Source organism: Podarcis filfolensis (assembly GCF_964270895.1).
Source record: "Podarcis filfolensis genome assembly, chromosome: 17".
Taxonomy (NCBI): Eukaryota; Metazoa; Chordata; class Lepidosauria; order Squamata; family Lacertidae; genus Podarcis; species Podarcis filfolensis.
The window spans coordinates 33304799-33325705 of record NC_139621.1 but is presented as its reverse complement, the minus strand read 5'-3'; the positions used below and the strand labels follow the sequence as shown (position 1 = coordinate 33325705).

General features: G+C 45.3%; 1 protein-coding gene across 6 annotated transcripts in view; it reads right to left on the bottom strand.

The window, feature by feature from the left end:
• Positions 1-571: 571 nt before the first annotated feature.
• PRAG1 (PEAK1 related, kinase-activating pseudokinase 1) overlaps positions 572-20907 on the bottom strand; it is a 76988-nt gene continuing 56652 nt past the window's right edge. For all 6 annotated transcript variants that reach the window (XM_083592858.1, XM_083592862.1, XM_083592857.1 and 3 more), the window contains 3 exons: positions 16251-16408; positions 10318-11057; positions 572-2015 (listed from right to left, as the gene is read on the bottom strand). In XM_083592858.1, the coding sequence (XP_083448984.1) occupies positions 1008-2015; positions 10318-11057; positions 16251-16408 (1906 nt within the window). In that variant the 3' untranslated portion in view covers positions 572-1007. The remainder of the gene's footprint in view (positions 2016-10317; positions 11058-16250; positions 16409-20907) is intronic.

The following is a 20907-nucleotide window of genomic DNA, read 5'->3' as shown; positions in this document are numbered from 1 at the left end:
AGATTGAGGGAGGGAAAAGTGTGGGAATGCAGGTGATTTGAAGGGGAAAGTCATATGGACAACTAAGAACTAACCAAAGTACAAGGAAACTCACCCCTCTCCACGTTACATGGCAGTATGGATGAGCTCACAGAGAGGGTTGAAGAGGAAAGGATTTGCTTTTGTTTTTAATGGGTGCAGGAAGAGATGCAGGAAATGTTCACTTCCCTGAAAATGAGAGAGCACACTTCAGACTCCAGAATCTTTTCCTTTTTGCTCAATTCATTTCTCTTCTTCAAGTCACCTTCCTTCCCTGTTTCTACATCTATGAGGCTGGTGATGCCTATGGGCAGGCTAAAGTTGGAGCAGGGCTGCCAGGAAGGCTTGAGTAGGCAAAGCTGGATGGGTTTGGTGAGACATACAATACTTCCAGGCAGTCAAATATGATGGGATAGGTGCTCCTCATGTGTGCATCCACACAGCACTGCTGCCATCAAAACACTGTACTCTTTTTCTCTGTCGCCAATGGCTTCTTTGCAGTATCTGAACAACCTGTGTATAAAATTAAGCCGCCATCCGGAATCACGCAGAATGTGGCTGGGTTTTTTAATAGAAAATATATTAGGATATTTCACAGCGAATAAGCCTCTGCTCCAAGATTGAGCACATTCACTAGGAAAGCAAAACAACAACAAAATCTCACAAGAACGAAACCCTCCTCCCATTTAGGAAATACACATACCTTCTTTTTTTCTTTTTTTAATTTACCTCCAAGAGTAACCCAGGAAGCAACACACTTGGTGGTAGAATCCAGCAGTATTGTCTGTTTACAACACTCATAATGGTATTTATCCTGAAATGTACATAGGTTTTGATCTTTGCCTTGTGTTTGTATATGAAATACGGTCTGTTTCACGCAATTATCATTCTATAAAGGGGATGGGAGGTGTGTGACATTTTCTGTTTAAGGAGGCGCTTAGTCCATTGCCCTTAGAACGAACGACGCCCTTTTCACACACTATGGAGAATCAAAGGAGCTGAAGATGTTTCAGCGACTTGCAGAGAGAAGGTGGATCTGCGGCGGCTAAATACTGGCAGCAGAGCCAGTCCTCCAGCTCAACGCTCCGCTCAGCATCCACCGCCCTCTCGGCAAACTTCATCATGAGCAACGCCCGCTTCATGTCGATCCAGTTGTGAAGCGCTTCCTCGTGGTTCAGGGCCTGATCCGTCAAGTCTTTCCGGGGACCCCACAGCAGGCACTGCAAGATCTGCTTGGCCTCCACGATGCGGATGCGTTTGATGGGGTCTGCTTCCAGCAACAAGTGAGCCAGTTGCTGGAGCCCCCGAGAATAAATGGAGAGGTGCGGCAACGGGGGAAGGTCTTCTTGGCTGTACTCCTGCTCCCGGAGGTGGGCTTTCACTTCGAAGGGGTTGGGCTGGTGCAGAAGCTCGTAGATGAGGATGCCGGTTTGGAACTCGTCGAATTTTTTGTACTGGGAGGCGGAGACGATCTCCGGGGCCAAGCGAGCCTGGTTCTTTTTCGCTTTGGACTCGGCGGCGCCCGGCTTCTGCTTGGCTTTCAAAAAGTTGCTGATGATGAGCCGCGGCAGATGTTTGTCCTCTCTGCTTTTGCTGCAGCTGGGGGGAGGTCTGCAGTGGACCAGCAGCAAGTTCTCGAGGCAAAGGTCTCTGTGGATGACGCTGTATTCCTTGAGGTGTTCCAGCCCGTTGCAGAGTTGCAGGAGAAGGAAACACACCCGCCGTTCGTACAGCTCTGGCTTCGCTTTGTGGAAAGGGCCGGAACCCCTCACGAAGTCGGCGGCAGTCTGGTGCGGGACCTCGCGGGTGATGACGACCACGCAGTCATGCTCGGTGGTGGCGCGGGAGGGGCCCTGGCCGTCCGCGGAAGCGTTCTTCAGCATGCTGGAGGGCACCGTGGCAACAAAATGCCCACAGTCCTGCTGGATGTTGAAGTGGACCGGGACGGAAGGGCTGCAGCAGGACGTTGCGGCTTTCGTGTCTTGAGTTTTACATATCTGTGAATGGAAAGCAGGAAAGGGACAGAAGCGAAGTGTATGGTCAGTTCCGTTTGGGATAGGGAAGGAGGTAAGGGAATGAAAAACTTGATTCAGGGAAATGTGAACCCACAAAAGCATCAGGGTCTGAATGTAAGTAGGTACTGGTCAGGTCACTATTGTTATTCGGATGGTGAGGATGATGATGATGATGATGAGGATAATAATAATACAGTGGTACCTCGGGTTACATACGCTTCAGGTTACAGACTCCACTAACCCAGAAATAGTGCTTCAGGTTAAGAACTTTGCTTCAGGATAAGAACAGAAATCGGGCTCCGGCGGCGCGGCGGCAGCAGGAGGCCCCATTAGCTAAAGTGGTGCTTCAGGTTAAGAACAGTTTCAGGTTAAGAATGGACCTCTGGAATGAATTAAATACTTAACCTGAGGTACCACTGTAATAATAATTCTATTCTTCCTCCCCAAAGGAGCCCATGGCCAATTATTATTGGTTCGCATCCAACTAAGGTTTCCTCAGCGCATGGGTGGAATTTAATGTGGCGTTAAGGAGATTGTGGGGTTCTCCTAACCCTCCAAAATGGACCTGGAAGAGGCACAACAGGCAAATCTGGAGAGGAGATGGGGAAAAGTTGTGTTGCACTACATACAAGTCCTTGCACTGACTTCAGGTAATGGAAGCAGGTAGTTCAATGTGGGCCACTGACAGAAATTTCCATTTCTCCACTCTGAGTTTGACGATCGTTGGATACAACCTAATAATATCAATATTATCCTTCCGTTCCTCCCTAAAGGAGCCCAGGGTAGCAAACAACTGCAACAACAAAATACAAACATTTAAAAATAAACCACAACATCTAGAAAACACCATGTTGACTACCCCATCCTGAAGTCTTACTGAAGTCTTGCTTCACCAACACTGATATAGTTTTCTCAAAAAATTATCTCTGCCAAAACTTGGATAAAAATTAAAACTAAAACATACACGCGCACAAAAAACATATGAAGACGATTAGTAGCAGCAGAGTAAGAAGCAATGGGGGTTCTGGAAACCTGTGAGTTTAAAAGTTCAAAAACACCCAGATCTATAATAAAGGTAAAAACAACTTTAACAACTAGGAAAACTCCCCAAAGGAAGTCTTTATCTTGGTGTCTACAACTGAGTAATCAGACCTCAACGTGAACTTAGAAACTGAGGGTGCATCTACACCTGTAGACGGTTGCACAGTTGTCATTTCAATTTTGCCTTCATGGGGCTGTAGCTAAAAGCTTAGTAATGGGGGATGGCGAAGGCACACCAAAGATGGGGACGAGGACCATTGTAACTCAGTGGAAAACAGCCAAACCCAAAATAAAAGCTGGCTGATACAGTTTCCTTAATTCTTCTAAAATTACTCTCCCCCCCCCCCCACTTTCCAAGGGGTAAAGTCAAATGTCTTGCATCAAATCCTGGGCCACTTTTAAAACCATCCAATTTATTATGCCATATATGAAGCAGAATCCAGGTCCACTTTTCATTGCTCCTGTTTTCTTAAGTTTAAATAAAACGAAGCAACATGGTCCAAAACCTCCCAAAACTTTATTTATTCAATTTTATTATTTTGTGCCCTTCACTCCAAATGGGTCAAGGGCAGGTTGCAAAAATGACGTCAGTGACACTGGTACGATTTGCAACACAATAATAAAATGAAAGCCTCAAAGCACAGTGTTGGATGATCTCCAGGTGGAGCCTATTCAGCATACCGTTGGCATACTCCTGAGTTGGATCTGTGTCGTGATGGGCACACAGCAACATGCCTGGCACACTGCAGCAAGTCCAGACATTGTTGAGGGGCCTTCCTACTTCTCACTTGGAAGTATCCAGCAGAGGCGAATAGAAATAGAAATACCGTATTTTTCGCTCTATAAGACGCACCAGACCATAAGACGCAACTAGTTTTTGGAGGAGCAAAACAAGAAAAAAAATATTCCGAATCTCAAAAGCCAGAACAGCAAGAGGGATTGCTGCGCAGCAAAAGGAGGGAGGGAAAGGAGGGAGCAAAAGAAGGAGGGAAAAAGTGAGTCTTATAGAGCAAAAAATACGGTACTTTATTGTCACTGTACCACTTGTTTACAGTGACATTAAACGGGGGCCCCCCTCCCCTCCCACAATCTCTCAGTCCTTGTTACACTCTGTGTGTACGACCACCAACCCCAAACGTCAGCTGCAATGTTGCTGTCTTCCATTCACCAGCCTCACGGCCCATGGGTAGAAACTGGTCTTTAACCTGTTGGTGCAGCTTATCATGCTTCTCTATCTCCTGGGCAGGAGATTAAAAAGGTGCTGGCCAGGGTGTGAGTCATCCCTGAGAATGTTCCTCACTCTTCTGAGGCAACGGTCTCCTGCGATAACATCTAGCGGACTCAGGGGACGGCCCATGATATCCTGTGCTGTCTTCACTACCCTCTGTAGGGACTTTCTGTCCATGGCTGTCAAACCAGCGTACCACACCGTAATACAGTATGAGAGAACACTTTCTATTGTGGACCGATAGAAGGAAATCGTCAGTTGCTGTCTAACATTGTTCTTTCACAAGACGCCAAGGAAATGAAGTCTGTTGGGCCTTCTTAACCACCTGGGCTGTATTGACCTTCCAAGTAAGATCTTCACTAAGAGGCACTCCCAGGAATTTAAAGGAGAAGCCACTGTTGGTAGCACAGATGGGCCAGGATAGCTCCGTCAGTAGGGCATGAGACTCTTAACTCTCCGGTTGTGGGTTCAAGACCCACACTGGGCAAAAAGATTCCTGGTCCCTTCAATTCTATGATTCATGTTGAACCCTCCATGAAAATATTATTTGTTTAGATAAGTAAAAAAATTTGTTTAGATTTGTTCGGTTAAGTATGTTTAGAAAATAATGTTTGTTTAAAGAAAACAAGGTATTGAGCCCAAAAGAGGTACAGAAGGATCCACAAATAATAACAGCAATTGATTTAAAGCGCCTTCTGTTTAGGGACCAAGTTGTTTCTCTTGCTTCCTAATAGCATCAGTGGCTGGGAATGAGTCTAATGAAATCTCTGGACAGCAAATTCATTTTAAGTGGATTCCACATGGTAATATTATTCATTATTGGTTGTGAGATGCTCTTGCCTGCTCTGAGACATTGATGGGCTCCTTTAGGCTATGGAGCACATTTTCCTGCTGCTATTGTTCTCCAGAGCTGCGCTGCTGTGTACAATCAGACTGTGTAGAATCCCGTTGGCGGTAATAGGATGGAAGCAGCCCAAAGGAGCGCAGGGACTGCAGCCTCTCTTTCCTACCTTTGCCAAATGCACTATGCAGAAGTAATAATCAACAAACAAACAAACAAACTGAAGAGTCTGATCACGTGACTGAATTACAAGCATGTTTATAGGGCAACCACAGAGGAATATATTTTGAGAGCCAAACTAGACAATTGGCAGAAGAATGGGATTTGGAAACCTGAGTCTCTGCGGAGCATCTATAAAAGCTTTGGTTGGGGTGAGCAGAGGGAAAGGAGGGTGAAATTTGGAGGGGAAAATAGCAAGCAATGCCATCCATTTCTCCCCCTTCGTTTTCTCTTCCAGGCCTTCCCACCCTCACCCACCCCCAACTACAGCACACATGTCTGTAGACCCTGGCTGGGAAAGGAAAAAGGGAGAAGTAGTGATGCTTGGGAATTATGGTGCTGGAGGAGACTCTTGAGAGTCCCACGGACTGCAAGAAGATCAAACCTCTCCATTCTGAAGGAAATCAGCCCTGAGATCCTGAAGCTGAGACTCCAATACTTTGGCCGCCTCGTGAGAAGAGAAGACTCCCTGGAAAAGACCATGATGTTGGGAAAGATGGAGGGCACAAGGAGAAGGGGACGACAGAGGACGAGATGGTTGGTCAGTGTTCTCGAAGCTACAAACATGAGTTTGACCAAACTGCGGGAGGCAGTGGAAGACAGGAGTGCCTGGCGTGCTCTGGTCCAGGGGGTCACGAAGAGTAGGACACGACTAAACGACTAAACAACAACAAGTGGGTGGGAGAAGGGTTAAGCATCCCTCCCCTTGCTACTGTGCATCTTGAAATTGAGCTCCCCCCACCTCTTTTTACATCTTTGGTAGAGAGCCATATTCTTAAGTCCCTGGTCTTCTGTCGAAGTTAAAAGGAAGCTTTTTTTTTTTTTTTTTTTTGGAAAAGAGAATATTTTGGCTCCATTTCCCCACAATTCATGCATATGAGTCAAAGCACTAGCAGGGTCTAGGGTTCTAAGACATGACAGGAAGCTCATCTTAGCTCAAACTTTGAAACAGGCCTGTTGAAGCCTGACTTGAGGCAACAATCAGATCTGTAGCTTCTTTCATGTCTGCAGTCAGTGCAACAATATCACATTCACAGGGAAAGAAAAAGGAAAGGCACAAAAGCCCTGAAACCACTGTCTGTCAGAAATATTCCAGCGACGAAAATGAAAGCATTCCAAAAAGTTGCCTAGCTACATTTCCCCACTTAGAACTCGCACACACAGCAGCGGAGCTTGTATCTCAGTTCTTTGGCTCAGCTTTAGCACGCTACTGTCTGCCAGAGTCAGACAATAAAGGCGCATTTTGTAATGTGGGGACACACACGTGTGGTCTGCGACGAACACAAAACAAGGTTTGTCTCCTTCCCTCGCCATCGCGCTCCCTCTGTAGCGCGCATCCACTGGGAGCCCAAACCGAGTGAAGTAAGCCGAGTGGCAGAAAGGCAGGCCTTTTTTCCCCTTTGTGAAATGGGCATCAACGCAGACGCCCCTGCGTGTGATGCATTGAAAATGAGCCCCGCAATTCACACAGGGGGGGGGGAGAAAAAGATGTTGGGACTAGAAATTATGCAGTTTCAGGCCCTCTTAAGGTCTAAGCCTCTAAGCCAAAATTAGACAGGCACATAACGTCATGATGCTTAGACACACACTCAAGACAATTTTATTCAAGAAGGCTTTACCACACAGTGTGTGTGTGTGTGTGTGTGTGTTGCTAATGGAATTTAACGAAGATCATGGCCACTGGGCCCATCACCTCCTGGCAAATAGAAGGGGAAGAAATGGAGGCAGTGAGAGATTTTACTTCCTTGGGCTCCATGATCACTGCAGATGGTGACAGCAGTCACAAAATTAAAAGACGCCTGCTTCTTGGGAGAAAAGCAGTGACAAACCTAGACAGCATCTTAAAAAGCAGAGACAACACCTTGCCAACAAAGGCCTGTAGGTTTTCCCAGTAGTGATGTATGGAAATGAGAGCTGGACCATAAAGAAGGCTGATCGCTGAAGAATTGATGCTTTTGAATTATGGTGCTGGAGGAGACTCTTGAGAGTCCCATGGACTGCAAGAAGATCAAACCTATCCATTCTGAAGGAAATCAGCCCTGAGTGCTCACTGGAAGGACAGATCCTGAAGCTGAGGCTCCAATACTTTGGCCACCTCATGAGAAGAGAAGACTCCCTGGAAAAGACCCTGATGTTGGGAAAGTTTGAGAGCACAAGGACAAGGGGACGACAGAGGACGAGATGGTTGGACAGTGTTCTCGAAGCTGCCAGCATGAGTTTGACCAAACTGCGGGAGGCAGTGGAAGACAGGAGCGCCTGGCGTGCTCTAGTCCACGGGGTCACGAAGAGTCGGACACGACTAAACAACTAAACAACAACAATTTGTAAATGGGGTTCTATGGTTTTCTAGACTTTATAATATATAGTTTTATCATTTTTAGAGCTTTGTAGAAATATTTTATGGCTTTTAGAAAGTGCTTTTTGTGTGTTAAGAAGTGAAACCTACACAAATCCAGAATGCAATCCCTAAGACAGTTGGATGGGGTCTTGTACGCCTCATCCTGACAAAACCTGAGGCCAAGTTGGTGCCAAATGTATTTTTTCCCCTGCTTTCCTTTTCACACGCAGGGCAGAATATTAGTTTGAGTTCCTCACCTGAAGCTTTATGAATTTATATATTGTAACATCACGAATGGAAATCATTAATTATGTAGCTGTTGACTAAGGGATTATTATTATAACTGAAATGCAACTGACATTAATTAAGATTACAGAACGCAGTGATATAAGCTCGGAAGTGCACCCAAACCATTATGTGGGGAGCCACTTTAACTAAAATGTATTAATTGGAAGTTGATTGGTATTTTGATAATTGTATAATTTGGGAAGTCATTGTTATTGTTATAATTTGGCTTTTATGGGGGTATATTGGGAAACTAATTTAAAGATTTTATTAAGAAAGAAGAAGAATCCACCACATTATGAAAAAAATGACTTGCAAAACTGTATACTAGTCGGAACAGCAAATTAAAAATTAGGAGAAATTTCCACTAAAATGCCAGCTGACGTATTTTCATGAGGATTTTAAAAACAAACAAACAAAACTGCAGATTGCTGCAGAAACATGGAGAACTTAATTTAAGATTGGGGGAAATGAGAAACCGAGGGAACTGAAATTGGTAGATCCTTCTGTCCCCACTCACAGAAAAGAAGGCCAGGGAAAAGGTGGCAGTGCTTGTTCATTCTGCCGGGGTTTCATGCGAGAGAGAGAAAAAACAATCCTGGGAATCATGACCTGTGCCTCTTTTTTTCCGCAAGCAACATTAAGCAATTTAGAACCCTTTGGATTACAGGGATATATGACTTGCCCGCTCTTGGCAGTACATCAATTGGAAATTTAGGTATGAAGGCTTGCTCCCAGCCCTGCTCTGTTATACCTGCCGCTGTGAGGGTTGCCACGGCAACCAGGCCCAGCTGTGCCCTACTGGCTTTATTGCAGCCTCTCATCAGTCCTGCTTGCGAAAAAAGGAGAATTGCTGCTGGCAGGCTAATCAACGGATTGTGTGTAAACTCTGTGCTCCCTCTGGTTCTTATTGGGCAACTCTTAGAGCTCGACTCTCGAGTGTTTGCTTGTTCTGACCAGAAACTTTGGACTCTGTTCTTTGATCTCTGGTATTTTTAGGCAATTCACCTGCCCTGTACCTGGGGTTTTGCTAGGTGCTATTTGCCACTGAATTTTTGCCTGAAGGAAATTTCGAAGCGAACCTGGCTGTTCCTTCTTAGACAAAACACTCTATGAACTTCAGCAGAATGCAATAATAATATCACAGGATCACAGAACTATGGAGTTGGAAGGACCCCATTGGATCATCTGGTCCGACTCCCTGCAATATATATATTTTTAAGCAGACCAGCAAAATCCTTGGTATGTGTGTTCCTAAATAGAACCAGTTTGACAGCAGATTCCCCTCTAAAGCAAAATTCAAGCATATTTCAAGGCTCCTTATCAGGCAACACACCTGAAAAATTCTGAAAGAACCCAGTGGTACCTTGGGTTACGAACTTAATTCGTTCTGGAGCTCCATTCTTAACCTGAAACTGTACTTAACCTGAGGCTCGCTTTCACTAATGGGGCCTCCCGCCGCCGCACGATTTCCGTTCTCATCCTGGGGCAAAGTTCTCAATCCGAGGTACTACTTCTGGGTTAGCGGAGTTTGTAACCCGAAGTGTTTGTAACCCAAAGTATTTGTAACCCAAGATAAATGTAAAGGGACCCCTGACCATTAGGTCCAGTCGCGGACGACTCTGGGGTTGCGACGCTCATCTTGCTTTATTGGCCGAGGGAGCAGGCGTACAGCTTCCAGGTCATGTGGCCAGCATGACTAAGCCGCTTCTGGCGAACCAGAGCAGCGCACAGAAACGCCGTTTATCTTCCTGCTAGAGCGGTACCTACTTATCTACTTGCACTTGGATGTGCTTTCGAACTGCTAGGTTGGCAGGAGCAGGGATCAAGCAACGGCAGCTCACCCAGTCGCGGGGATTCGAACTGCCAACTTTCTGATCGGCGACCTGAGGTACCACTGTATATATAGGGTGTGTGTGTCCCCCATCCTTGTGAAGGTCATCAGATCATTCGAGTTCATGGCAGCCAGAGACCAGTGAAAATAATAATAATAATAATAATAATAATAATAATAATTTATTTATACCCCGCTCATCTGGCTGGGTTTCCCCAGCCACTCTGGGCAGTTTCCAACAAAACACTAAAATACAATAACCTATTAAATATTAAAAACTTCCCTAAACAGGGCTGTCTTGAGATGTCTTCTAAAATTTTGGCAGTTATTTTTCTCTTTGACATCTGGTGGGAGGGCGTTCCACAGGGCGGGTGCCACTACCGAGAAGGCCCTCTGCCTGGTTCCCTGTAACTTGGCTTCTCCTAGTGAGGGAACCGCCAGAAAAGGCCAAAAGCACAAAGCAAGTCATGACAAAATAAGCATTTTGCAATGACATACCTTCACCGCATAGGTGCTTGACGGATCCTTGGAGCAGGTGGCACAATAATATATGGCGTCCCCTGAATCACAGCAAGGCTTGTTGCACGTCAGTTTGAAGAGGGACCAGTTGTTCTCGCTGAAATGCAGCTCGCTCTTCTGGTCGCGCATGAAACAGTCCTCACACTTAGAAACGAGGCGGCGCAAGGATTCCGCATACAGCCCGCCTAGCTTGGCGTACACCCCCTCTTTGTTGTCAATATTGCTGAGGAGGTTGTGGAGCTGAAAGCTAGAACCTGAGGAAACCGTGGTGGACATGCTGTGCTGGGAGGAGGAACGAGGTGGCAAGTTTTTGCTCTGGCTACAGCAGGCGCCGCCATTCTTAGCAGAACAGGGATATGGGGAATGGGACCCTCTGAAGGCTTTCTCCAGTGACTCAGAAGAAGAAAATGTCTGGCGGTTGATTCCCAAGGTGGAGCCGAACGGAGGCTCCTCGCGGATGCAGACGTTACTTTCCGACTGACTGAAGTTCAGTTTGGGGCTTGCGGGACCTGAAGCTCTAGCTGGCGAAGCCGGGCCCCAGTAAAAACCATCTGGCGAAGAAACAGCTCTGCTGACGGTTTTCTTTTGCGGCAGAGGAGGCGGCTGCAAAGGTTTGCAGTGCGGCCTGTCTTTGCTGGGACATGCAGGGAAATGAGTTGAAGGAAAGGTCGGCTTCCCGGTACGGGTGGGTGAACGAAGGCTCGTTTTGCACGACTGTCCTGAAACACATGCAGACAATAAAGCAATTATAAGCCGGGGACTCCTACCAGCACGGATAAAAAAAGATGTTTTACAATGTGAGGCCTAGATCAAGTTCCATCTAAAAAGGTAAGCATGCCAGCCTAGGGTAATGAAACTTTGCACCCAGATTAGCCTAGGATCATTGTAGCAGCCAAAACAAGAATGGCCTTTGTACATGGGGTCAAAGTCACGCCAGAGCATGATAAAATTATGAGACATTATATGTGTGTCTGTATGGCGGCATCCCAGCCCCCTGGGTCCTGTGCTGTGATGAGGAGGGAGAGGAGCCTGTGTGGATGAATCTCCCTCCCCATGGCAGCCCAGGACCCAGGGGGGATGGGGGGCTGCCGTAGTGTGTATGACTGGCGATACAGAAATCAGCATGAAATTATCCAGCTGACTGTTCGAGCTTCTGCCTTCATTAGTAACGCAAAGCGATTAGGTTCCAAAAAGTGCACAATGAATAAAAATGATGGTTCGTAGAGAGAATTCTGAGAAAGGTGGCATTTATTGCCAGGAAAGGTGTTAGGTGCGTGCAAGAAAAATTAAAAGCCAATTTAAAAGCACAGGTTTTAATCTTAAGTATTAAGAAAAAAGCCATAGGGAGTTAAGTGTTTATAATATATGGGTGTACCCAGGCCGAGTATAGACTTGTGGAAATCAAAAGGACTAAATTAGTTGATTAAATTAAGTCACATTGATTTCAGTGGGTTTACTCCTAGCATGTCTACACCTCTCTATATATTGAGAAGTTGTCTCTTGCTTCTATCATTTCATCATTTTCTGTATTTTCTGCATTTTATCTATCAGTTCCATGTAAATCTAGGTTTCCTCAAATAAATTCACATTTAGTTATGGGTTTCCCTTGTCCCTGCCATTGTCACACAGGGCTATACTATCTGGTTTTGATACTCAAGTAATATTAGATCCTTTCTATAATTTACTGAATGGCTCCTTCCCACCTGCCTGCCTGCTCCTCACCCCAAAACCACTTTTTTAAAGCTGTTTTTCTCCTCTGTGGAAGTCCATGTCTGGATGTGACCCCTGCCAGGAGACAGAGAGATTTTGGGTGGAAAAAGATGGGTTGGGGTTCTGCTCCTCCTTGCCTTTATAGGGAATAGGCTGGACCTGGATTAAGTCCTGCAATCATCACCATGTCTAGTTTATCTTCAGGGAAAGTGACTGACACTGGAGGTCATTCAGCAAGTTTCAGAGCTGAGTCCCAGGTCTCCCCATTTCAAGTCTCCATCCACTGCACCACACGTGGCTCTGGTATTAAGCCACAACATGTTTAAAATAGGTGTTCTGGTTGCATATGCCTACATTAAAGGTAAAGGTAAAGGTACCCCTGACCATAAGGTCCAGTTGCGGACGACTCTGGGGTTGCGTGCTCATCTCACATATCTATAGGCCGAGAGAGTCTGCAGACAGCTTCTGGGTCATGTGGCCAGCATGACTAAGCCGCTTCTGGCAAACCAGAGCAGCACACTGAAACACCGTTTACCTTCCCGCCAGAGCGGTACCTATTTATCTACTTGCACTTTGACGTGCTTTCGAACTGCTAGGTTGGCAGGAGCTGGGACCGAGCAACAGGAGCTCACCCCGTCGCGGGGATTCGAACCGCCAACCTTCTGATCGGCAAGCCCTAGGCTCTGTGGTTTAACCCACAGCACCACCCGCATCCCTTATGCCTACATTAGCCATCTGTAAACTAAAGTAAGTGACTTTTGAAAAGCAGAAGTGACCAGGAGAGCAGCTCCTGACAAACCTTTGCTTATGCCAGGCGTGACAAGGTTTGTTCTCAAGCTCTCCCAAAATGGTGAGTCTTATCATCTTGCCCACAACTCCTCCCAGACATATTCCCTATATACTAGGGATGAACAGGCAAACAACCCTATCTGATTTCTACAAGCAAAATCGGGGCGGGAAGCGCAGTTCCCCTCAAGCCTCCCCTTCTTTGTAGAACAGGGTGGAATAAGATGCCCTGCCTAACGGGAGCTTTCTTTCTTTTCTGGGCAAAGTGCCTTTATTTCTCTTGCTTTGCATGGAGCAGAGTCTTCCAGGCCACGCAGGGGAAAGCAAGGCACTTTGCCCAAGAAGCACTGTTGCTAGCCATGTTGGTTCCTGGCAAAGCTATCTTGTTTCCACCCCCCAACCCCCTTCTGCAGGGTAGGGATGGGCAAATTTGTCCATTTCTTACTTTTCCAATCTTACGTTTAGCTCTCCACGTTTTGGCACCTCTTTGCCAATTTTCTTTTTAAGTCCTCATGAGAATATGTCAGCATTTCAGTGTGCAATTTTGCCTAATACACCTCAATTTCTCCTAACGTAATACGTTTTTCCTATACATTATCTAGTTGGAGAATTTCTTCAGGAAATTCAGAGAAGTGTGGGTTTTGAAGGACGGCTTGGCTGCAGTGCAAGTTTGGGAGATTTGCCATGAAATGTGAACTGAATCCAATTTCTTCCCCACCCACAGAACACACTGTGTCTCAATGCTAACCAATGCCATGGGCTGGCTGGGTGCAGAGGAATGGTGGGAGGCAGCAGCTGGGGAACCCCCAAGGAAACCCCCATGGGGAAGAAGGCTCAGAGCCAGGGGTTTGGTGGTGGGATGACAAGGAGTGGTCAGAGGGAGAAGAGAGAGCAGACTGGGAGGAGGAGGTGTCGGAAGCTGAAGAGGTAATAGGGTTGTCAGGGAACTGCCATTGGCTCAGAGGTGAGAGTGGGAAGCGCAGATGGATTACAGAGAGCCTCCAAAAATCTTGGGGAGCAGGACTTCCTCAGCGGAGGAAGGAAGCCACGCCTCTAGTGGGGAAGAGCTGCAGGGCTCGGAGGATGCAAGGCAGCGCCAGGACACCTTGCCTGAGCAAAGCGGGGAGGAGGGAGGTCCCCCTTTACCCAAGCCTTCCTTGCGCAGTCGGCTTTCGTGCAGAGAGGGGAGGCGTCAGCTGGGGGTCAAGAGACTACTCTGCTGGGGAAAGTTTAAGGACCGCCCACTCTCAGATTCTGCTAGTGAGTGAGCAAGACATGGAATAGAGGCGTTCTGTATTGTAAAGGTTTTTGCACCAATAATAAAGCTTTTGAAAAGACCAGTGAGGGATCTTGCCTGATCACTCTCGAGCAACCACACTGACAGCCGTAACAAGGGTTTACATGGTCTCCCAGAACATGTAGAGGAATGAAGAGAGCAGAGCAATGAGAGACTAGATGGAGCGCGAATTTGCTTGGGAAGGACCTGGCAGAGGAGGAGTCTTAGGGAGCGGCGAGATCGTGAGAATCTTCGATCCTCACTGGGGCAAGACCTACTGAGAAGAGTTGCTATGATCACTAGGCCTGCGCTGTTTTGGTTTCTTGGAATAAAGAGTTAACTTCGCTGACACCGGGTGTTTTATTTCTAGCCTACTCCTGACACCACGGAGAAAGGGAAGCTCCCTCTTCCTCAGCCAGCGAATAAATGCTGTAGAAGAGAAGTCCTTTCTCTGCTAGCATGTTGGGAACCAGGCTTCCCTGGGTGTTTTTACGATCATCAAACCCACCCCAAATCACTTGAGGGGTTTTGTGGTTTGAATGGAAAGGGGGAGGCAATTCATGTTTGGGTCGAAGAGTGGGATGTTTGTGCATCCCTAATTCCTCATTTTAAAACCCATCAAGTTCTGGTACTCGCAACCTTAGCACTGAAGTGGGAAGTCCAAAGTGACTTTTATTACAATTACCTAAGCTCTGCAAGCTAAGCACAATGCAACCTGTATATCCCCGCTGTGAATGAGGCTATCCAACTGAGTAAAGGAATGTTATTGGAAGGTGGAGTTAACATTGCATGGCGTTTCTGAAGACAACCTGGCTCTCTGTCACAGAACTGGGCACTGGCTGCCAAAGAGCAGTGAAGCTGGAACAGGGTAAATATTTAAGCAACATGGCAAGCTATGTGAGGACTCAGAGAATTTTTTTACTTACTATTTTTTTCTTTACTTTGTAGTACCTTATTGTAGGCCAAGCACAAGATATTTGTAAAGTTAGGACAATTCACATGCAGTGCATTATTATTATTGTTGTTGTTGTTGTTGTTGTTGTTGTGTACTGAAGTTCTCACCCTGGGCCAGCAGGGGGATACTGTAGATAGTTATGCAAATAAGGGATCGAAAGTGACGTTCAGTGATTGGATAGTTTTAGAAAGTTGTTACAATTATGTGTACTGGAGCTCTATATAAGCAGGCTGACTGAAACCTTCAGCTCGGTTCTGTTCTGGCCTCTGAATAAACAAGAGCTGTTTGACGAATCACTGTGTCATCTGATATGTTCACCCACAACTTAACAATTATCATCATCATCATCATCATCATCCCTTTCCCAACACGGATGTAGTCTTCTTCACTACTATGCAGCACTTACGACAAAAAGATAGCGCAAGGGATGGCTACTGGCTTTCCTGTTGATCCTATGATTGACAGCTGGCCACCATGGCTAGCCCTTGCAGCGCAGCTCATTGCCTATAGAGGGCACAAGTCCTGCTCCTAATTTCGGTGACATCACAGGAAGCATGGTCCTCCAACTGCTCTGATACGTCATCATAAGAAATGCCAGACGCCTTGAATTTAAGCTACATTCAGCCCATATATTTTCAAGTCCAAGACTGCTTTTGTAGTAATGACTTATGCTGTCCTGTCATTCATTCAAAGGTTCCATTTGGTTTTGGGATAGTTTGGCACATTAGCAACAAAGCTGAATAAATGGGCATTCAAAAAAGCAAAGTATCATGGATACAAAGGACAGCTTACACCCACCTGAAGGGTGAAAGGAAGAGACCATGTAAAGCTTCCCTGGGGAAGTGAAATTCTAAATGCAGCTTTACAGGGCCTGTTTATTGCCCACATTCACACAACACAGTAAACCATAGTTAATGGCTTGCTGCAAACTCACTTATATTATTAATCATGGTTTGTTTGAGTGAAATAAAGCATAGTCTCTCAGTCAGATATAACACAAGGACAGGGATTATGGCTTGTTGCTCCAATTAGGGGCCAGCAAGGCAGGAGCCACCTCCATATTCACAGTAGACCATTAACTATGGTTTACTGTGACGTGCAAACTGGGTCACTATGTCACAATTTACAGAACATGTTTCGTACATTAACCCCACAGCCCCACACTAACACACAGCTTTTAGCTACCTCCATTGCCGAATGCATTTGTGTCCAAATTCAAACTGTCCGTGGAGCCAGCGGTGAAAGTGACGTGGATTCCCTGGAAAGCAGGACTGAGGTTTTCTGTAGAATCACTGCTCAGCTTCTCCAACTCAGAATTGCTTCTGTTCATTTTTAGAAAATGCCTAGAGATTAAACGTGGGAAATACGTAATGAGAAAACAGCAATTTATACAAGAGTCACGTTGCATCAGATTTTGAAGAATGTGGCTATGTCTACACAATAACGCCTGTGATCCTGTTTTGATTTGTTCCTCTCTTATTTCTTTTGTTATATATATTGTTTTGAGGGTTTTTTTTGTTTGCTTTTGTTTGTTTTTTGCATACATGCAGTGGCATTGCTACTTCTTACTGGGAGAGGTAGTAGAGAGATCGGTGCTGTGTGGACACAGGCAGGAGCACTGGATCAGCTCCCCGGTTTGCTCACACAGTGCAGACCCTCCAGCCACCTCACCACCAGTGTTAGAAACTCAGATATAGAAGCTAGGCGCCAAACGTCACCTTAAACCTAGGTTACAATCGCTGAAACGGAATGTCTATTCACCAGGGGGTTGGGTCAGATGACCCTACAAATCTACAATTCTATGATCTCAACTACATTGCTTGACTGTGGCTTGCTCTTGCAACAATTCACTTGTCCCAACATGCAAGAAGGAGAAACACACACAGTGGAACTGGAAATGGTATTTACTATGAACTAAGGCAGAGCCTGTTAAACTGTGGTTGCCAAACTGTGTTAAACTGTGGGGACGCGGGTGGTTCTGTGGTTTAGACTAGGACTTGCAGATCAGAAGGTCGGCGGTTCGAATCCCCGCGACGGGGTGAGCTCCCGTTGCTCAGTCCCTGGTCCTGCCAACCTAGCAGTTTGAAAGCACGTCAAAGTGCAAGTAGATAAATAGGTACCGCTCAGGCGGGAAGGTAAACGGTGTTTCCGAGCGCTGCTCTGGTTCGCCAGAAGCGGCTTAGTCATGCTGGCCACATGACCCGGAAGCTTTACGCTGGCTCCCTCAGCCAATAAAGTGAGATGAGCGCCGTAACCCCAGAGTCGGCCACGACTGGACCTAATGGTCAGGGGTCCCGTTACCTTTACCTTTAAGGCAGAGGTTGTTAAACTGTGGCTGCCAAACTTGAGCCCAGAAATCTCCATATACTCATCACTGGACCCAGGCCAGCAGCAAAACGCACCTGGTTAATTTCAAACACTGCTTGCCGCTACCAGTTACTGGTGGAGATGTTGCTGTTGGGAGGCCAGGAGCATGCCACCCTACCCACCCACCTCACTTCAGCCACACCTGCATGCATGAACAACACAAGGTAAGAAAGAGAGAAGGCCAAGGAAATCAGAGAATGGCCTCAGCACACTGCTTGGTCAACACCTTGGTATGTGATGGCTTGGGAGAAGTAAAACGGTTTATTTCTGAGCATGCATACCAAGATATAATTTCTGGTGACACACTGGTGCTCTTCCTTCTAAATAAGCCTTTCCACAAGTCAATAAAAGCTGTCACTTCAAAGGCAACTACAGGACTCAAATGCAAGCTCAACAGGCTGCCTCAATGCTGGGGACACTGTTCTTAGTGAGGTCTGTACAACATTACCTTTGCATCCCTGACTATCGGCGCTGTATTGCCGCAGTAACACGGTTCTATACATTTCTATACAGGAAACCTTTATTAATTTTATTCTATTTATTTCCTTCCCTTTTCCTCAAAGGACTCAAATTGATCTACAGAGCTAATCTTCCATCTGCAGAGGATTCCTCCATTTCTAGCTCAGGGGGTTTCTACATGCACGCAGAAGGCAAAACAATAGATTTGCTTTTGTTTTCTACACACAGTATATCTGCAGAAAGCAAGCGAAGCACTGCGCTGAAAGCTCCTTTCCAAGGTACAATGTCTTTTTGATTAAAAAGGAACAAACAAATGCCTACCGACCCAACACGTCTTTATCTGTAGCTAAAGATCACAACAGAAGCTCACAAGGCTTATTTTCTTACCACGATTTACAATTTCATTTCCCCATTACGCCAACAATACAATGCTATTTTTCTGCATTATCTCTTTTCGGTTATTTAATGTTCTTTATAAAACAGCTTAGCCCCCCCAATCCCCAAGCACAATTTTGTGATTCCCTGTCATTTCAGTCAAACTTAACTTCCAAGCCGATATGCAGCCTTAAACTTGTCTGATATTCCCATAATAATATATATTACTAAACTGACTGTATAATTTTTACGTTTCATTTCTATCTGACCCAATTTGTTTCCTTGGAAAAAAAACCCTCATGCAATATATACACATCCATGCGTATAGACATATGTCCAATCATGTTTTGTGGATTGCTGGATTTTTTTTTATTTTTTATTTTTTTTGGAATGGCAGAAACCTAAAGGTTTCATTCTAATGCAGAGATGGAGAACTTTTGTCCCTCCAGGTGTTAGGAATCCAACTTCCATCACCCCCCCCCGCCAGTGTGGTCATTGATCAGGCATGATAGGGGGTGCAGGCTAGAAACATCTGGAGGGTCACCCCAGTTCTAATGGTGTTAAGGTGAGCCAGACTACTCAGGATACTTCAGAGACCCTTCTCCACATCCCTCCATCTTACGATGTCTGATGAGTGGATTATACAGAGCCTTTTGGGTCATGGCACCACAACTGTGGAACACCCTCCACTGACCTATCATTACTGGTCTTTGAGCAAGTTGGCTATTTTGGATGGCAGTCGAAGGATAATGCAAGTGACTTCTGTATTACATAAACTGTTGTGTTTTGCGTAACTTCAGTACTATGTAGACTTGTGTTTTGCTGCTGCTTTCTTTTTGCTTGGCTGTTTGCTTTTTCATATTTTTAGCAAGCTTGTTGTGGTTTTACATTTGTTTATATTGGATTTTGTTAGCTATCTTGGCTGTTGGTTAGGCAGGGAACCATATTTAAGCAAATAGTTTTTTGTTTAAAGCAGACAACAGAAAACAAAAAATGTCTAATAGACAAACACAGAGAAATTTTGCCACTTTTTTATATTCTATAATGAAACAGCCCTTTCATGTTGATATAACAGGCAAGAGACATAAATTTAAAATATGAAAGTTTAAATTATCTATCTCCCAACATATTCGGAGCTTAAGAAAAATATACAAAAAGACCCCGCAGGAATTAACATTACAGAAGCCTCCTTTTATAGTTGCACCTCATATTATAAGCAATGATCCTTAATACAATTCCCTATTTTCCTCTAAATTGGCCTCATTATCAAGCACATCTTAAGCTCCATTTAAGGGTTAGGATTAGAATCATAGAAACAGGGAATTTCAGAGTTGGAGGGTACCCCAAGGATCATCTAGTCCAACCCTCTGCAATGCAGGAACGCCAAATAAATCATAAATGACAAGGCACACATTTTCCCTATCCAATAACCTTTTCCATACCCAAGAGTCATTTAGGGCTTCTCTTTCTCTCTGTCTCTGACACACAATCTACACACAACATATTATCAATTCTGTAAGAAATTATTAGTTCCTGATTTTTCAGAAACGAATATATTAATGGATCAATCCAATGCAACTTTTCCTTGGATGCCACTCCCAACCAGCTCAACAGGGCTTACTTCCAGGTAAGCAGGTCTAACTTGTCTCTTTCAAAATCCACGTTATCTATCCATGCTAATATCTATTTATTAAAATATGTGCATTGCGACTTTGCAATCTAATGATCTACAAAGCAACTAACAAAATTATTAAAAACCATGATGCCGATTTTTAAAAAAATACTTAAGAAAGCAAAAAAAACAACAACACAAAAATAGTTGGAACACGCTAACCATAGGTAACATACCACCCCAGCAAATGGTTTAAAACCAGATCAGACTAACTTACCATCCCAGTAAATGGTGCAATACCAGATCGAACTTTTGTTCAGGAGGGTTTGACATCCTAACATCAACACTGGCAGAGAAACATAAGCATTCAGTGGTGCAATTTCGGGACTGGAGATCTTTTCAGAAGCTAGCTAGCTGCATTTGCAAAGTACAGCCCTGATTGTTGTGAAGTCATATATGCGAGGAGAGCTCTCTTTATTCCCACTGCCCTGGTGCCTTATACAAAATGCACTTTCTGAATAGGGGATAAAACAGAAACAGAAATCATCGCTGCTTGGGGAACAGCCGCTCTTGGCCTTGCCTATTACTGCCACACCAGATAATAACCTCCAGCACTCTCTGTAAAGTATTGTTTATTTTTGATCTAACATATAAATATACATGGCACTTTTCAGGGACACACACACACACACACACACACACAGGCTGGAGAATTGGGAAGGACAAAAGCAATCCCTGCTCAGGAGAGCTTTCCATCTGAAATTCCAACAGCAGAGATGAAAGTCAGGGAAGTAGGGAAGGGGGGGAGGAAGAAGAGGTATAGTATCTGTAATGTGAAATTACAAAATGAGGATAACTTTAAGAAAATGTGGCAATTGAGATTCATGCCATGAGCCCCACAGAGCTGTTGGGATCTGTGTTTGGGCTGGCAGTCTCTGATGCAGCAGGAGGAGAAAGGAATAAGTGGTTGGGGAATGAGACTGAATGATGAGGAACTGGGTCAGAGGGAGAGGGATCTGCCCCAACTTC